The sequence below is a fragment of the Pimephales promelas genome, chromosome 7, assembly GCF_988280905.1.
Source record: "Pimephales promelas chromosome 7, fPimPro1.hap1.1, whole genome shotgun sequence".
Taxonomy (NCBI): domain Eukaryota; kingdom Metazoa; phylum Chordata; class Actinopteri; order Cypriniformes; family Leuciscidae; genus Pimephales; species Pimephales promelas.
In genome coordinates, this window is record NC_142775.1 from 29,719,395 (window position 1) to 29,736,643 (window position 17,249).

General features: G+C 39.3%; 1 protein-coding gene across 2 annotated transcripts in view; it reads right to left on the bottom strand.

Moving 5' to 3' along the window:
* Positions 1-17,249, bottom strand: part of nrp2b (neuropilin 2b) — a 76,305-nt gene that overhangs the window by 43,932 nt on the left and 15,124 nt on the right. For both annotated transcript variants that reach the window (XM_089133314.1, XM_089133315.1), the window contains exon 3: positions 10,491-10,672. In XM_089133314.1, the coding sequence (XP_088989440.1) occupies positions 10,491-10,672 (182 nt within the window). The remainder of the gene's footprint in view (positions 1-10,490; positions 10,673-17,249) is intronic.

Below are 17,249 nucleotides of genomic sequence, written 5' to 3' on the forward strand. Positions count from 1 at the left end.
CTGCAAAAGTGCTAAATTAGAATGATTTCCCATCCCTGCAGCTGCTGTCAATATTCATTTACCGCTACAGTCGGAGATAGCGCTCAGTGTTTCTCATACTGCACGTTTGCATCTACTGTAATTAAGGATGGATTTCAGTGAAACAGACACGTACAGTAGTAACGTGGTTGCGCTCAGGGCAGCAAAGAGCATGTTAAGGGGCCATCTTAAGACATGAGACTTATAAAGGTTCACATATTTGAGTCCCCACTCCCCACCATAGCATATTTTATAACATTTAGACCATTACTATATTTTTGACTTGGATATATATTAATGTACTATGATCATATGTTAAAGCTAGCTACATTTTTGTTTTGTTTCGACATGTTTTTATTCAGCAATCGAAACTTTGTTCATCAGAATTAAGCTGCGGTCATATTTCCTGTAGTTTGCCAACTTTTTTGTCCGCATGAAGGCAATTTTTTTCCCACACAGAATTTGCAACAAACTCAATTTGGTCCAGCTGATTCACGGCATTGACAGATAGAAAGCTGCCATATTTGAAAGTTACCTCTGAGCTGTATGCATTGCTACACTGTTAACAATGTACCTTTCTTCACTGCAACATTTCACTACTGTGTCTATAACTTTTCTGACAGAGAATTTCATACCAAGCTAAATCTGGGGAGCTTTTTGGAGCTTTACAGTATGAATCAACAAACAATTTAATTTTATGAAAAAGAGCAGCTTGGACATTCAGCTAAAGATCTCCTTTCGTGTTTCACAGTGGAAAGAATATCATAGTTTGCAAGAATGTGTACATTTTGGGATTTTCAATGTGCTGGCCAATGTGGGCCGGCCCGGTACAAATATCAAGTATCAAATATATATAAAACAAAGACAGAAATCATAATATTGCATTTCATTTCTACGCAAATGGATAAGGGAATCGATCGCGCGGCCGACAAGGTGTGCATTTCGTGTGAATGAATGTGACTGTCCCTCCCTGATAATTTGTTTGGTCTGCTCCGTTGCGTATCTTGAAAAACGCCCCCTTTCACGTCCTGGAAAAACACAACACAGACAGCCGCGGCGCGCAGATGAAAGCCGACTCCCTCGCGTCGTCACATGTGTCGCGGGGAAAAAAAGCTCCATTTGAACACAGAGAGAACTACAGCCAACTGTTAGCTAGAGGTAGCTGTGAAATTTATGTGTGAAATGCTTCAAATTAACAGATTATACATTTGGCGCGAAGAGTAGCAGTTCAACAGGTAGGCCCTACGCTCTGAAGGCGAAAGTTAGCTCCCCTTGACTAGTGTTGTGTTATTTAAAATAAATGTTTAAATAGCATATAGTTTTGTATTGTGTTATATTTTTATGCTATAAGTGGTGTTAAAAATATTCTGCACATTAATGAGCCAATTTGTTATGATGTGGGATGTGATGGTACGGAGGCCGAGAAAGCTCAACACGTTGTAACTGAATGAAAACGCATAGAATAAACACCTGCAAGAAAACGTCTTCATCAATTTCACAACACACGTGTGCACCAAATACTCACAACACCACCCAAATACAGAAACGCGCAAGTAACATAGACCACAATGGAAATCTTTCCAGGGGAACCAAATAAGTGACACTTACAGCTTAAAATTCTACTTTATGTATTTATTTATTTTTGCAAAACGTACAGAGATTACATTTTTATGACATACAACTTGTTTACAATATTCAAAATGTATTAACAATATGTTCAATGTCATCAGAATACAAATGAGAAAAGAACAATGAGCTGAAAACTCAACTAAATAAATAAAGATAGAGAAGAAGAACATGAAGGAAAGATATTTAATCCATTACACTGTAAAAATTGTTTCATGTTATGTTTAGTTTTTTCATAAAGAAAAGTTTCATAAGAAATATTAGGTAATGTAGGGTCCAAAGTTTTAAAGTTGAGACACATATGCACACATATTTTAGCGCTTCGTCACTTAGGCCTATTTGGTTTACCTGGAAACATTTTCTTGCGGTCTGTGTTATTTGCAGCGCGTTTCTGTATTTGGAGCACACGTGTTGTGAAACTGATGATGATGTTTTTTTTTTTTAATTTGCAGGTGTTTTTTTTTTCTATTTGCAAGTGTTTGCTTCAGTTGCAGCACGTTGGGCTTTCTCGACCACCGTACGGTGGGCTGCTGTGGGCCAGAAAGTCCAGGGCCACTTTTTGGTCCCAGTCCGCCCCTGAACGTATATATTGATTCATGCTGGGTTTAAGCCTGTGCTGGCCAGTGTTTGGCTTTGTCTCACAAGAGTTTCTTGTATGTACATGCACAGTCATGCTTCACCTTCAGCAGTGAAACACGTCCTACACACCAGCCTTTGACACCATGCACAGCATGTTAACGTGTAATGTCACCTCTTCAGAGGGATGCAGAGTCACAGAGCTCATGCTAATGCACACACCTCGACACACACATGCAGTCAAGCACATTGAACCCCATGATATCCTTCCTGTAATCTCAAAGGTTCTCTGAGGCACATGAAGTGCCACTTGTATTATTTAAAAAAAAAAAATCCTAGTGCAGACCTTAAGTGAGAACTTAAAAGAGATCTGTTGACAGGAGCTGTGGGGGCAAAACATCAGCGGATCAGAGAACAAACGTTCGGTGATCTGTGACACTGAACTCCTCAATAACTGAAACGCTTTAACTATTTCTGCGCTTGCAGAGCAGCTGCGTCGAGTCGAATCCCAACTGCACTGGCTGGGAGTGACAACTGTGTTTCACATAACCTCAAATCACCTATACACATATCTTCCTTCAGTCCTTTTGCAAAATTAACAGAGAGCTATTTAAAGTAAGAGCCGGAGACAGCAGTGTAATGTCTGAGGCCTTAATGACAGGTCAGTGACCCCGTGTGGACGGGTTTGGACCTGTCCTTGAGACTCACAGACATGCTCACCCTTTGAGTCTACAGAGACTGTAAGATACTGCAGTTTTTAGCCACATATTTTTAGGCCAAATGGTTGTGAGTTTCCTCCCAAAATTTACCCCAGTAACATTTAGTGATGACATAATCCAAACCTTGTTTTTGTCTTATTCTAAATCACAACGCTAGACCTATAATAAGTGTTTATATTCGGACTATTTCAGACCACGAGGGACGCCAACCACTGAGGAGTAGCCCAGTTGCCCAGTGCATGAGTCGTCATAGACATAAACAGAGAGAAGTTGCTCCAGTTCTTCACAATGTTCCGCAAGACACATGCAGATTTGTTTATTAAAGGCTAGAGCACCAACAGTTACATAGTGTACATTTAATAACCAAAAAGCAAATGTGGTGTGGATATACAGTATAGGTGGTCACAGAGGGATTGATTGAAGCCACCTCAGAGTAAAAACTAAAATAAAAAAGTGATTTCTCGTATTTGAGAATATTGTTCTAAAAAAAAAAACTGCTTACTCGAACACAAACTTGAGATATTACAATTATTGTAACAAAAGTTGTAATTATTTGTTAGTAAATTTTTAAAATGATTTATTTATTAAAATAAGTTAATGAATTAAGTGTGAATTTTCATTTCTTTTTTTTTTTACTGCATTCAGATTTCTCCTTGACACCCCAATACCACATACACATTTATTTTTCATAATTCCAGCTTTATATCCAACAATGTGACTATTTTATTAAGTGCATTAGCTCAAAAAGTTGATCATGTTGCCAACAAGGTCATGGGGTAAAATTGTATATACCTTGGATTCAAATGAAAGCATTTTGGATTCCTTTGGATGAAAGCATCTGCCAAATGCATAAATGTAAATGTGCACTCTAAAAGGCTGGGTTGTTTTAACCCAATTTTGGGTCAAATATGGACAAACCCATCCAGGGTTACATTTTTAAGTTACATTTGTAACCCAATGTTTGAGTTTGTCAAAATTGGGTAAAAACAACCCAGCATTTTTTAGAGTGTATATTCCCCTTTTTTGTTATTTCTTCTGAGGCGTAAACAGTTTTAGGAGAGTTTTAGGGAGTTTTAGGCTAGAGTTTTAGGGAGGTTAAGATGATAGACGAGGATGCCTGAAGCCCTTCTTAAACAGGGTGTAGAATGACCAATGTGCTCATGCACCCAGCGCTCAGTGCAGGCAGCACACATGAAATCAGGGCCTGTCTGGCACCCTAGCAGCTGAGAGAGAGAGACAGGTCCCAGAGAGACAGCAGGCCAGGGTTAATGTTACATCCTTGTGCGCTAATACAGCACACTACATCTGTTCAAGGCCTACGTGTGTGTGTGTGCGCGTTTGTATCTGTCAGATTCACATCCTCTGCAAAATGGCCTTGCATTTCCACTAGCACCTGCTTGCACACGTCAGGAGTTGAATGTTATTTCTCTTCAGCACAAAGCTCTCTTTCCTTATTGTTTCTCCCATCTGCACTGATCAGTGATATAAATACCTCATTACAACAGTATGTCTGTGTGGGTGAAACGCAGCTCTACAACAATACCCAGTGCATCTTGACACAATGACAGTGACTGATCAAGCAGTCTTATCCCTGTCCTCACTGGTAGCCTAAAAATCCACTCAAATGCTCAAACAAACCTAAACAACAAAAAGGCAACACCATTTTATATGTTTCACCAATGAGTCTACTCTGAAGCCGTTACCAAGAGTTTTCTCATCACAGACATAAAGTGCGATACAATACAAATCAGAAACTAAATTTAACTCCACAAAGGTTGTTCTTTGATGGATTGGGAAATTTTCATTTAACCATCAATTTTGTCTCATATGTGTCTCCTAAATGAAAATGACATATATTCAGATCTATTAAATGTGAAGAGTTTATTTATATATATTTAAAGATTTTAGATTTCCTTCCGCTCTGTGACACTCAAATACTACATAAATACAGTTGCGTGAAAGCATCTAGTCTGGCACGTTTGCTCCATTACTGGGTCAGATGTGCTGTCAGACTGCAACGGCGGCATTAAGCTTTACTACAGCTTATTTCTCAGATAGGCTGTGTGTGTATGTGTGTGTGTGCATGAGTATATCAGAGCGTATGAGACCCCAGCCAGTCATGCACTGACCCCTCATACTCACGCCAGCTCAGACAGTATGCCAGACCCCCGCTGAGCCTCTACTGTACTGGGCTGCGGTATGCATGAGTGACCCCGACGCCATCAGCCTTTTTGTTGGCTCTCATTAATTCATGTTTTTGAGCATGGTAAAAACAGTCCGCCTGCCTGCAGAAGGATGGGGAAACTCTCCCCCACCCCTCATCCAGTAGGGGAAAATCGCATCTGGGCAATGCGTTGGAGGCTCAGCGCTGGGATTGGCGTGCTTGGCTGGGTCTGTCTGTGGCCGGAGGGAAATGGGGGGGCTGTTATTAAGGAGCGTTACTGGGTAGAATAGGAGTGTTTGTCATGGATGAGTGAATGGGGTATGTCTGTGTGTAAGAGAGATTACAGTAGTGTGTGTGAGGTGTGCTGGCATGATTTTCATCAACGCTGATTCTATACGCATACATGAGGAATATGCCGATTTTGGGAAAATAACCAGGAAAAAAATATAAATAAATAAAATAATCCATACATGTCTTTTGTAAGTCTTTTATAGTAAAATGGTAGTTTAACAGCGAATATACACTACCGTTCAAAGGTTTGGGAATGAATTTGATCTAAAATACAGTAAAACGGTAATATTGTGAAATATTGTAATTGTCATTTTCTATTTGATAATATTTTAACTTATTCCTGTGATGCAAATCAGAATTTTTAGCATCATTATTCTGGTCTTGTGTCACATGATCCTCCAGAAATCATTCTAATATGCTGGCTTGCTGCTCAAGAAAAATATCTGATTGTTATTCCTACCCCCCAAAAAGATAAGAAAATATTTTATACAAAGATTTAAATGACAGCAAATATACAGTATATTTTTAATACATTTTATTATAAAATGTAATCTTATATTTTGGTGTGTTCCTCACAAATCTATCATAAGGCTTCAGAAAACTTGAAATATAATGCACACATTTTATGGATTACTTTTGCCATTTTGCCCATTGTATGAAAAATTGGAGCATAAAATCTCCACTTTTGTGTTCCATTAACAGCATAAAAGCGCAAGGAATGGCATGAGGGGTATAATGACTATCCATTTAAGTTAAACACAAATCCTGCACTGCACTTTTTGATTTCATTGGTTTCCTTAGGGGTTTCCAGCAGTCTCTTTTTTATCTGACAGATTGAGATTTCAAGAAGTTCTTTTTTTCCTGCATCACAACAAAATAAAACGTTTCATTGCTGTGATCTGATTGGTGAGCATTCCAGGGCATCAAATCATCTCTAGGGCAGTATCTCCATCCATTAGCCTCTCAATTCTGACAGTAGAAGGGATGCAGTCACTACTAGGCGAGCATCGCTATAGCTGTAGGGCAGTTGTACTGTGAGCTGTAATTCGCTATTCTGGAAATCCACTGATGAAGAGATGATTGGCTGAGAGTTTTAGATTGTAACTGTGGCAACAGAATCAAGTGGTTAAGGGTATGGTTGAGTAAACTAAGAGGTTATTATGAACAAGGTTCAGATCTAAGTCAGTATGTAAGGTCACTGGGCTTTCTAACACCCTGAATGCAACAACTTAATAAAGATGGCTGATGCTGACCATATAAAAACAAGAGTCTCGTTTGGGGTGTTTTCCCCTGATCCATCCCTACTTTTAGTTCTGCAAGATTGGATTCCAGACTGAAGCTCCAGCTAGATGAAGAAATAACACATCATTTTGCTCTCAAGGGCAGTGGCTGAAATCCCAGAGCGTAGTGGCACAGGTAGCTTTTGTGCGGCTCAAGGGCGACAAGATACTGATTTCCTGTGTGCAGCAGGAGGTGGAGAATTGATGCAGTGTTTCTTCCCAGCAGGCTGTGCAGCGCACGACAGACACACCTCCAGGCTATGTATTTACCCAAGATCCCTATCACTGCTAGAGAAAACTGCCCTGGCCACACCAGGACACGTCCAGTACATTCACCAATATAAATAAACAACACTTAGCCTACACTCTGGGATTCTGGGATGCGTTCCAATTGCTTCTGTCTCGTTGAATTTTCCTTCATGTTTCCCTCTCTCTTTTACTAAATATTTCATCTTTGATCCTGTTGTCCACTATATATATGGTGGACAACAGAACATTTAGTTTCTCTATGACTCGTTATTTGACTTGTGAAACGACGTGAAATACAATACGTGAAATAGATAAACATGACTCGTTATTTTATGCATATATATATATATATATATATATATCAGGATCAGAGAGTTTGATTTAAAGTCATTATCGCTGCATCCAAAATGAAACACTTCTCCTATATAGTATGCAAAAAACAGCATGCCAAAAGAGTATGCCGAATACAGAAAAACGCATCAGAAATCGCATACTTCTCGACTATTTGGTTGGCAAAGAACAGTATGTGACAAAATAAGTATATCCGAATTCACAGTACTCATAAAAGAGTAGACATGAGGCATCTGAAGAGGCTTTGTGAATGCCAGTAAATTGACATTACTGATGCTGGTAGGGTCACATGATAATGACAACATGGCGGATATGTCCAGATTATATTCATACTACACACATTCATACTATATTTTTCAATATTTTTCAGTATGCGATTTCGGATGCAGCCCTTGAATTCAAAAAACAGTATGCGAAAAGTACCCAGATGACCTACTACTTTTGCAGAGATTGTGAAGTGCTCATTTGATGAACACTTTACTAACCCATGAGGCCACGGGAGAGGATTTATGAAGGGAAGTGAAGCGATGCAACTGACGCTGGCAGGTCAGGTCACGTGACAGTAATAACATGACGTTTGTAGTACGTCCAAATTTCATTTATACTATATAGAATGTACTTTTTGAACGGTTGTGAAGTTCAAATTCAAATGTAGTACTCAGACAGTAATGCGATTTTAGACACATCGGATGTCCCTTCGAGCACTCTCAAATTGTCAGAGGATATGTATTAATGACAAATAGAGGTGTTCATGTGAATCGTCAAGTTCAATTCAATTCAAATTTCACAATACATATTGTTTCAAAGCAGCTTAATGAATTCATTTAGAGCATAACATATCGCCGGCGTTGAGTCGTTTCTTTACAGGTGTCGAGTCGTTTCTTCAAGTCATTGAGACATATACAAACACACTTAATTGTTCAAATTCAGTCCAAAAAAATCTCTTTGTCTTTGTTTTTGAACACGCACACATTCACACACACACACACACACACTCCCACACATTTTCACACGCATCTTCTGAGTATAATGAGATCTTATTAATGCCATGGCAACTGCGAGCTTCCACACGCCAACGAGTCTCATCATTTTTGCTTGTTTATGATAAAAAAAACCTGCAACCTGCCGTTGTTATAGCGTTCATCACTGTCTTTGTTCATACCTCTGCGTTGTGTTAGCCAGGTTGCTATGGAACTCTCACACTATCAGATCACACTCAACGGATTGTCATCACTTCCTCCGTAAAGCAGGAGGTGTGGGGCCTCTGTTCGCAATAAAGCGCTCACTGATATCTGTCAGCGTCGGGTGTCCACACTAATGAGCGAGTTTAGCTTGTCATCTGCCGGGTGGATCTCATTAAGGATGTGATTTTGTGTTTTAGTTCCTCAGAAGCAACTGTCACTCCAACCCAGGCCTGGCCCTCCAACTGCACACTACTAACTGGTCATTTCCGACCAATGTCTTCCTCCAGCTTCATGACAGCTGTTCCGCATGAATATCCCAGTACACTACTGTGGTGAGCTATGGAGAGACCATCACACATGTTGTGTTAGTAACCCCAGCTGCCCCCCACACCCACCCAGCCTCAGGGGAGGGTAGATCAGGAGTCAATTAAAGAGGCATTCTCGGAATGCTTTCAGAAGGTTGAAAAAGGAACAAGGGACGTCTCCGCGCTGTTTATTTTGCCCGCCAGCAGCCGCCTTGATCTGAATTTGTGCCGGTGCATGTTGACCAGGCTCCGTGAAGGAGAGAGAAATCGTACCATGTCAGAAGGCACCAGGGGTCAACTACAGTAAATCTGGTGGCTCTAAGGGCGTTCACACATACAGTAGCAAAACCCAAAGTGATTTCCCTGCAAAAAGGTTTAAAAAATGTGTGCTTTTTTTCAGCATTATTTTATTATTTCACTATGTAATAATGACAATAGAATAAGCTATGTTAAGTTATGGCCAATTGCGCAGACAATTAATAACATCAAGGTATCCAGCAGTGGGAACACGTACTAGTGACCACAGTTGTGCAAAATTTGGAATTGAAGAACTGGCCTCCTTTTAAATCAGGAATGGGAATTTGAATTGGCCACACCCCACAGGAGGTTGAATTGGAATTTTAATTAGAAAAAATATCACAGTTAATGCATTCTGGGAAATGAAGTGTACCTTCCCTAGTTTACAAAATTGCATTTATTAAATATGATGAAACATGTAAAGGACAACATTTCTTAGAGAATTTTAAAAATGTAATATAGCCTACAGTTTTGAATTTTCCATCCATCCATCCATCTACCTACGAACCTATCTAACTATTATCATATATAACTACAGTAGTACTACTATAACTAGTATCAGGCCTGAAAGGTTTCTTTTTTTTCTCTTTTTATTCAAACAATACTGTTATGGAACCATTCAAAATTTGTCTAGATGAACCTTTTTTAGTTTTTCTTTTGTTTTTTCAATTCTTTTAAACTTTACTTCCTTACATTCATATCAAATTCAAATTCTGCATCCTGTTTGCAACATCCATTCAAATTCCAATTCAGGAACTGGAAAAGCATTCTAAATTCAATTCTGAATGGTGCATAACCCTGTTGGTGAAAAACAAGATAGTGACCTCCGGCGATAAAATCATTCCAGAGGAAAGGAGATTATAGTAAACTACTGCATTAACCAATAACCCATCACAGCCTTTCCCTCCAATCCATAAAAGCCATTTGCAACTTGTCATAAATGGTAATCCTTTCTTCCGGATTCTAAACTCTCCAATCAGAGCCTTTCCCTCCAGTTTACAAAAAAAAAAATCTACACCTTTCCACCAAGTCATAAAACTGGTGGGCTGTCAATGACACGACACTCACCAATAGGGACTTTTCCCTCCGATTGACAAAAGCCAATCAACACTTCTCAGACAGGTGGGATTTGACACATTGCAGCCCATGCAGTAAGAAGTGGTGGGTAGATAAAGGAAGAGGTGAGGTACATGTTTCCTGTGTGAAAGGGAGAATTTGTGATACGTGTTAAGAGGAAATCCTGCTTGCTTTGCAGGCTCAATGGACCTACATGAACTCACCCCCATGCTGTAAACACTGTGTTAGTACAAGCGCTAAAACAGAAAACCCGTGCTTAAATCACACAGGAGAGATGCGTAAACAGCAGACGAGGCTTTGACACAACACAATATTTATGGCGAAATACATCCTACTGGGTAGCACCCGCTTACCTGTCTTATAGATTTCATAGCGCAGCGAAAACCCTGCCCCCTGGTGGGCGTAGTCTGAGACGAATTTGATGTGCAGAACGGGGCCTGAGGAGATGATCGCAGGGGGTGCGATGTTGCTGCAGTGTCTCCCCAACAGATCCGCGCTGTCTGAGTTACCGTCGCGGATCTCAATGAAGTCATACCTATGGAGAAAACCGAACACAAAGACGTCTATTCACGTTCGAATGCATGGATAACTATCAAAACGAAAGTTTATACAAGTTGTGTCATTCTCTGAACGGGTCTAGACGCAGTTGCATCACACCATTATAATGTACAAAGTGGCGGCATAAGTGCATTTCGCCATGTCACGACTTGATGAACCATTGAAACGATTTTGAAAACATTATTTTAAAGGGCACCTATTATGGAAAATTCACTTTTACATGGTGTTTGAACATAAATGTGTGTTGGCAGTGTGTGAGCAAAACCACCCTAGAATGATAAAAATCCATCCAGTAGTTTTTTTACAATCTCAATAAATCATCTGCACTGCCTCAGAACGAGCTGTTCTGAGATCCAGGTCTTTGTGACGTAGAACGGGAGACAGGGGGTTGATTGACAGTGTGGCTGTGGCCTAGACCCCGCCCTCGGTGATCTGTACACACCATCCTTCATTGTTTCAACGACGACAGCCGGTAATGTCTCTTGGAAACGTAAATTAATGTTCTGTCGTGGACTCGTGGGTTAATCCTGTTGTTGTGGCTTAAAAGTTAATCCTCAAGTGTGGATTCTTGTCTACTGTTTGCGATCCACCGTCACCTCCAGTAACAGTAAGTGTATTTTATGATTTTTGAGCAAATAGTCTTTTCAGTCAATGTCAGCCAATTCAACAACAAATGCGTCTAAAGTTATTGCCGTCGTAGGATGTCTGTGTATATAATTTAAAACCTTGTTTGTATAGTGTGTAACCACACGTTTATAAATATATATATTTTTAAAGATATTGTATTAAAAACTGCATATATGTTGGTGTTCTGTAAGTTAGCCATCTTCTCACATTTGCCACAGAAGCACCCGTATGACAAGCTAAACATGATGCCACAGGTCCCTGCATAAATGTAATTTCGCTCGTACGTAGCAAACTTTATCACAGAATGTGTATGTAGTTTCAAAAACTTGCGCTAGTGTCTGTGTGTGTGTGTGTGTGTGTGTGTGTTGGACATCCATCATTTCAAATGGGACGCTATTACAACTCTAAAGTACATAAAAGTAGCAAATAACCATACCGAGACGTACTGGTCCATTCTCATATGTTTATTCTGCCGGAGTCTCTTCATGCTATTTATATATTCCGATTCAAACGTACGGCTGAATGACATTCAAAACGGCGCGTCTCTTCACTCTCTCAGTACCGACTGCCTGCCATAGGTATCAAGTTACGCCCTCATCCAAAGGCAGGGCGGGGATATGCAGCTCATTTGCATTTAAGGTGGAATACCCCCTGAAACAGCTCATTTTTAAGCAGGCCCCAAAATGACATTTTCAAATGGTTATAATAAATTAACTGTGGGGTATTTTGAGCTGAAACTTCACAAATACATTCTGGGGACACCTGAGACCAATATTACATCTTGTAAAAAGGGGCATAATAGGTGCCCTTTAAGGTAAAAAATCTTACTTAGTGTTGCTTTAAGTGACAGCAATCTAAATGTAATGGGCATAAAATATTGATACTGATACAGATAAATAAAACATTACTAATGTTGGTAGCAATGTTTAATGCACTCCCAATTTGAGAGCAGTCCATAATAACAGTAGAGAAAGGTGTTCCCAGATCTTTGCATTACTGTAAACACAACAGATGGAGAAGACACAACACAATGTGTGTTAAAGGTACGACTCTTCTGTTCCCCCACCCCCTACTTCCTCTATTAACTCTCGAAACACTAACAGCCTTGGAAGAGAAAATTACAATGGGATTGTAGTCAAAAGGTGATTGATCTAAATTAACTATATGAAACTATGTCAATTATTCACATATTATACTTTCTGCCTACTAAATGCATTCTTTCTCTTTTAGCAAAAGAGAAGGTGTATTATCTGCTCTCATTTGAAAGGTGAATCAGAGTTTCTTTTTAAAATATTATATCAGACAAAAGGGATTCTGGGTCCAGCTGGCAGGCAGCGACAGTAAAATGCGTTGCTACTTAGCACAGCGCTGTAGTGTTAATAGGCTGAGGTTTATGTAGCTGTACTAGCAGAAGAGCGTGACTCCACACAGCATGCTGCGCCTCATTTAACCACCAATTCAGCAAGCCTGTGGACCCTCCGAACATCTGTACCCTTCAGCGCTGGAGAGTCATTGTCTAAAACACTGATCCAACTCAAGAGACGAGTGCACAGACAGAGAAATCAATGAGCCTCGAATTGGAGAAACTATGCTCGCCTCTGACATATTTATTCAGTGTGGTGTATTCCTAAAGGGCAAATGCATTGCTCTGTCATAGTTTGGGAGGCATAATGGAGTTCTCTGTTATGATTTGTTGATGTACCTACTCAAGTCTCACAGGTTTCTGCTAAAATTCCTAGAAATAGACAAACAGGTTAACTTGACTACAGTAATATTTTCAAAAAAAAAAAAAAAAAAGATATAGACACCCCTGTTTGCTTGTTGAGTGCTTGTTTTTTATGGGTTTATTTACACTACAAAAAGTTTGGTTTCAGTACATTTTTTACATGATTTTGAAAGAAGTCTCTTATGCTCACCAAGGCAGCATTTATTTGATAAAAAGACAGTAAAACACTAATATATTACAACCATTTGAAAGAACCATTTTTATTTAAGAACGCAATTTATTCCTGTGATGGTAAAGCTGAATTTTCAGCATCATGATCATTCAGAAATCATTCTGATATGCCTAATTTGCTGCTCAAGAAACATTTCTTATTATCAATGTTAAAAACTGCTCTGCTGCTTAGCATTTTTTCACCAGGATTTCTTTCATTCAAAAGAATCGCATTTAAAAAAAATAATAATTTTGCTGTCTCTTTTGATCATTTTAATTAAAGAACAAGAAGTATCAATTTCTTTCGAAATATCTTACTGACCCCAAACTCATTGATATGTAGCTATAATTACTATACTGTAATTCAAATTAAACTGGCCACAGTTTATAGGAATCTGAACTGGAATTTGGAATTAAATAAAAGTGGAAGTGTTCTTCCATCCTGATCCACTGTAAAACCCAACAAGCTGAGCTAACTCATTTCATTTGAGGAAACTGATTGCCTCAATTCATTTAAGTTTATGAAAAACAGTCATGAGTACTCTGAACTTATTTTATTCGAGTTCACTAAAACAATAATATTTCTTAAAACACAATTAAACTTTACACTGCATGTAATACTGCATATAGATGAAACTTTACTTTATTGAGTAAAAACAGTATATCAAGCCTGTAAAACATTCAAACTTGAAGGAGTAGTTCACTTTTCAAAAAAAAAAAAACTTTTGCTGATAAATCTCCTCCAAGATGTTCATGTCTTTCTTTCTTCAGTCGAAAAGAAATTAATTTTTTTTAATGAAAAAATTACAGGATTTTCTCCATATAATGGACTTCATTGGGTACCAAACGGTTCAAGGTCCAAATGACCGTTTCAGTGCAGCTTCACAGGGCTTTAAACGACACCAGATGATGAATAAGGGTCTTATCTAGCGAAATGATCACTCATTTAAAAAATAAATAAAAAAGTTTAAGTTTTATAAGCACAAATGCTCGCCTTGCTCTGTTCTGTGATGCACGTTCGTTCGTGACTCTCCTGTTCGAACTTGTTCATCAAAATGAACAAATCTTATTTCAAGTCATTTTTGAAATGACCAATCGTTTTGCTATATAAGACCCTTATTCATCGTCTGTTGTTTAAAGCCCTTTGAAGCAGCATTGAAGCTGTCATTTGGACCTTGAACCGTTTGGTTCCCAATGAAGTCCATTATATGGAGAAAATGCTGGAATGTTTTCATCAAAAACCTTCATTTCTTTTCAGCTAAAGAAAGAAAGATATGGACATCTTGGATGACTTGGGTGTGAGTAAATTATCGTCAAAAGTTTTTTTTTTTGTTTGTTTTTTTTAAGTGAACTAGTCCTTTAAATACTTTAAACTTTCCAACTTTCAGCCATCAAAGTTTGTCTCGAGTGTACTAACATCTTAATTCCTTCAACCCTGTCTGTTTGTCTTCTGTTTGAAAGGTTGTGGGGTTCACAGAATCTGTAAGAATAAAGGAGGATATCTCAGGAGCTGAAACCACCAAACACTCTCCAATCAAAGATTTGCACAGCCCTCCTCAGAGCCTCTGATAACATGTCCCACCTCAACTCGCACTTCTGTCTCTTTCCTCAAAATGACAGGACACTCTGTGATAAAGAATGAAAACAGGCAGCGAGGGAGAGATGAAAGTACAGAGTAACCATCTGAAAGATGCCAGCAGCTGTCTTTAACCTGCCTCAAACACACACCAGCACCGTCAAATAAACGTCTTGACACATAAAACACAACCACACAAACAGTATTCTGTTCCTTTTTAGTGAACTTTCAGATGCTTTTCATTTCAAATTAGCACAGAGTTAAAAGTTACTCTCACTTTTTTTATGATTCATCACAGTCACCAATTAACTACGACACAAACCCTCTTACAAAAACAACATTCACCTAACACTGAGGACACATGCTGTGTGGGACCATTGCAATCACATGGGCGGCAAACAACAACACAAACACTGGCTTGTTTCTGCAGTGGATGCGAGGGTAATACGATTTTCATGGATCTTATTCCTGAATGTTGTTACTATGGTGAATCTGTTTGGGGTGAGAATGCTGCCATTGTTGACTGACCTGAAAAATGTGTTCATACTACGTAAAAAACACATTTTTGTGTGTCAAAGACTGATTCTGTTTTCTCTGTTGGCCACTTATCCACTTGTTTTCTTTTGATCTGCCTTGTTTTCACTCTTACTTTGCACCAGCAAACTAGGGTAAACACAGGCTTTGGCACTCTGAGCCTGTGTATGTGTGTGTGCTCTCTAAATAATGTGTTTGACTTGACCACGGCAGAGTAAGTATGTGCAGATGTACCCCTCCTCCACCATCAGAGACGCATGGTAATTGCTTTTCACATGTTGTATCTATGAGCAAGTAATTTTTCAGCTCAGCTCTTTTTTTTTTATAAAGCACAATTAAAACAACATAATGTGGACCAATGTGCTGTACAATCACACAATAGACAAATAAAATATACTTTCAGACAAACAATGACTAACAACATCTGTTAAGAGACTCTTGCCACTTAGCCTACTGAACCAAACGCTAATTCAATGTAATGTAATTTAAGGTTTCATTTAAAATAACCTAAAGAAGGATCCAGTCACCACTTAATTTCAACCTGGTACTTGAAATTACTTATTAAGCATCAGACGTTCCCTGCAGACCCAGGCACAGTTTTGCAAACACATTGTAAATTTTGACTATTTTGATTTTATCTGGATTTTTTTCCAATAGCTTTTCATCAAAAACCACAGGGCATATTACACTTACACAGATACTGGACAGCTACAGGCCAGCAAACTTTTCTAATCCCACAACTATAGAATAACATATAACATTTGCATTTGTACCAAAAAAAAGTAATATCTCTGACTTTTTTGTTACTTACAAGAGAAATCGATTAAGATTCACTCCAAGCGAAAGGAAGTATCTCCCGTTTGATTGAAAGTGAATAATCACAGGCTTTGTCTAAAAACCTCAATCTCACCCAGTGGAAGAATTAAAATGCTGAAAGTGCCTCTAAAATATTAACTGCTTGTCCGAGAGCATTCCCAGACCGTGCTCATCTACCATTTGTTTGGTCGTAAAACCAGGAAAGGTATGAAGGAAGAAACAGAAGTGCTGCAATCTGAAATGTCAGAGAGAAATCTGGGACGATGGCCACAGAATCAACCGTTATACTCACAGATCTAATGGAATATTGTACAATGCAAGCATAAACACACCAATCTAACCTTCTCATACTGTATCTATATCCTTCTGGCCTGTAAGCATAGCAAAGCCTGTAATGATCATAACAGATGAATGATGTGATATGTGTGGGAGACCTGTGTGACCCCCTTGAGTCCTGTCCAGCTTCACACCATCCATCGATTCTTCATTACAGGCGGAAAACGGGCATTGATCAGAAGGACCCCTGGGGAGCCGCACAGAGTGATGATATCATCCGCTACTGTTGGTCTCACTCGAGAGGAAATCTAGCTGTGAGGTTAGACGCGCCCATTTGTCAAATCTATCATGGAAAAAGACCCACGTGGAGAGACTGAGGGGGAAGCTGCTGTGTAAAATTGTTCCTTTCATAGACGTTCACGTCAGTCACGAGCAGGCTAGTGCGTTCACACAGGGCTAGCATACTGTAGAATCACTACTGTCGCCCGTGAGGTTACTACAGGAACAAAGGCAGCTGTCTCCGTTCCCCAGCTGGAGACGGTGGGGTGTCCCGGGGTCTGTGATCACTGCTCTGCATGTGCCTGGAGTTGAGAGGTCTAAAAATGCTCTCGAGCGATCATCCGTTCGCATCTTCTTCATCACAGAAGACAATACAGAGACGTCAGCAAATGGAAGGCCTTGGCTCACCTCGTTGTAGTAAGAGTGTGAAGCTAATATATGAAGAGTTCAGATGCAAAAGCCTCTAAATGCCATTTGAAATTTTCTTCTAAAATGACCATTTTTATCAAG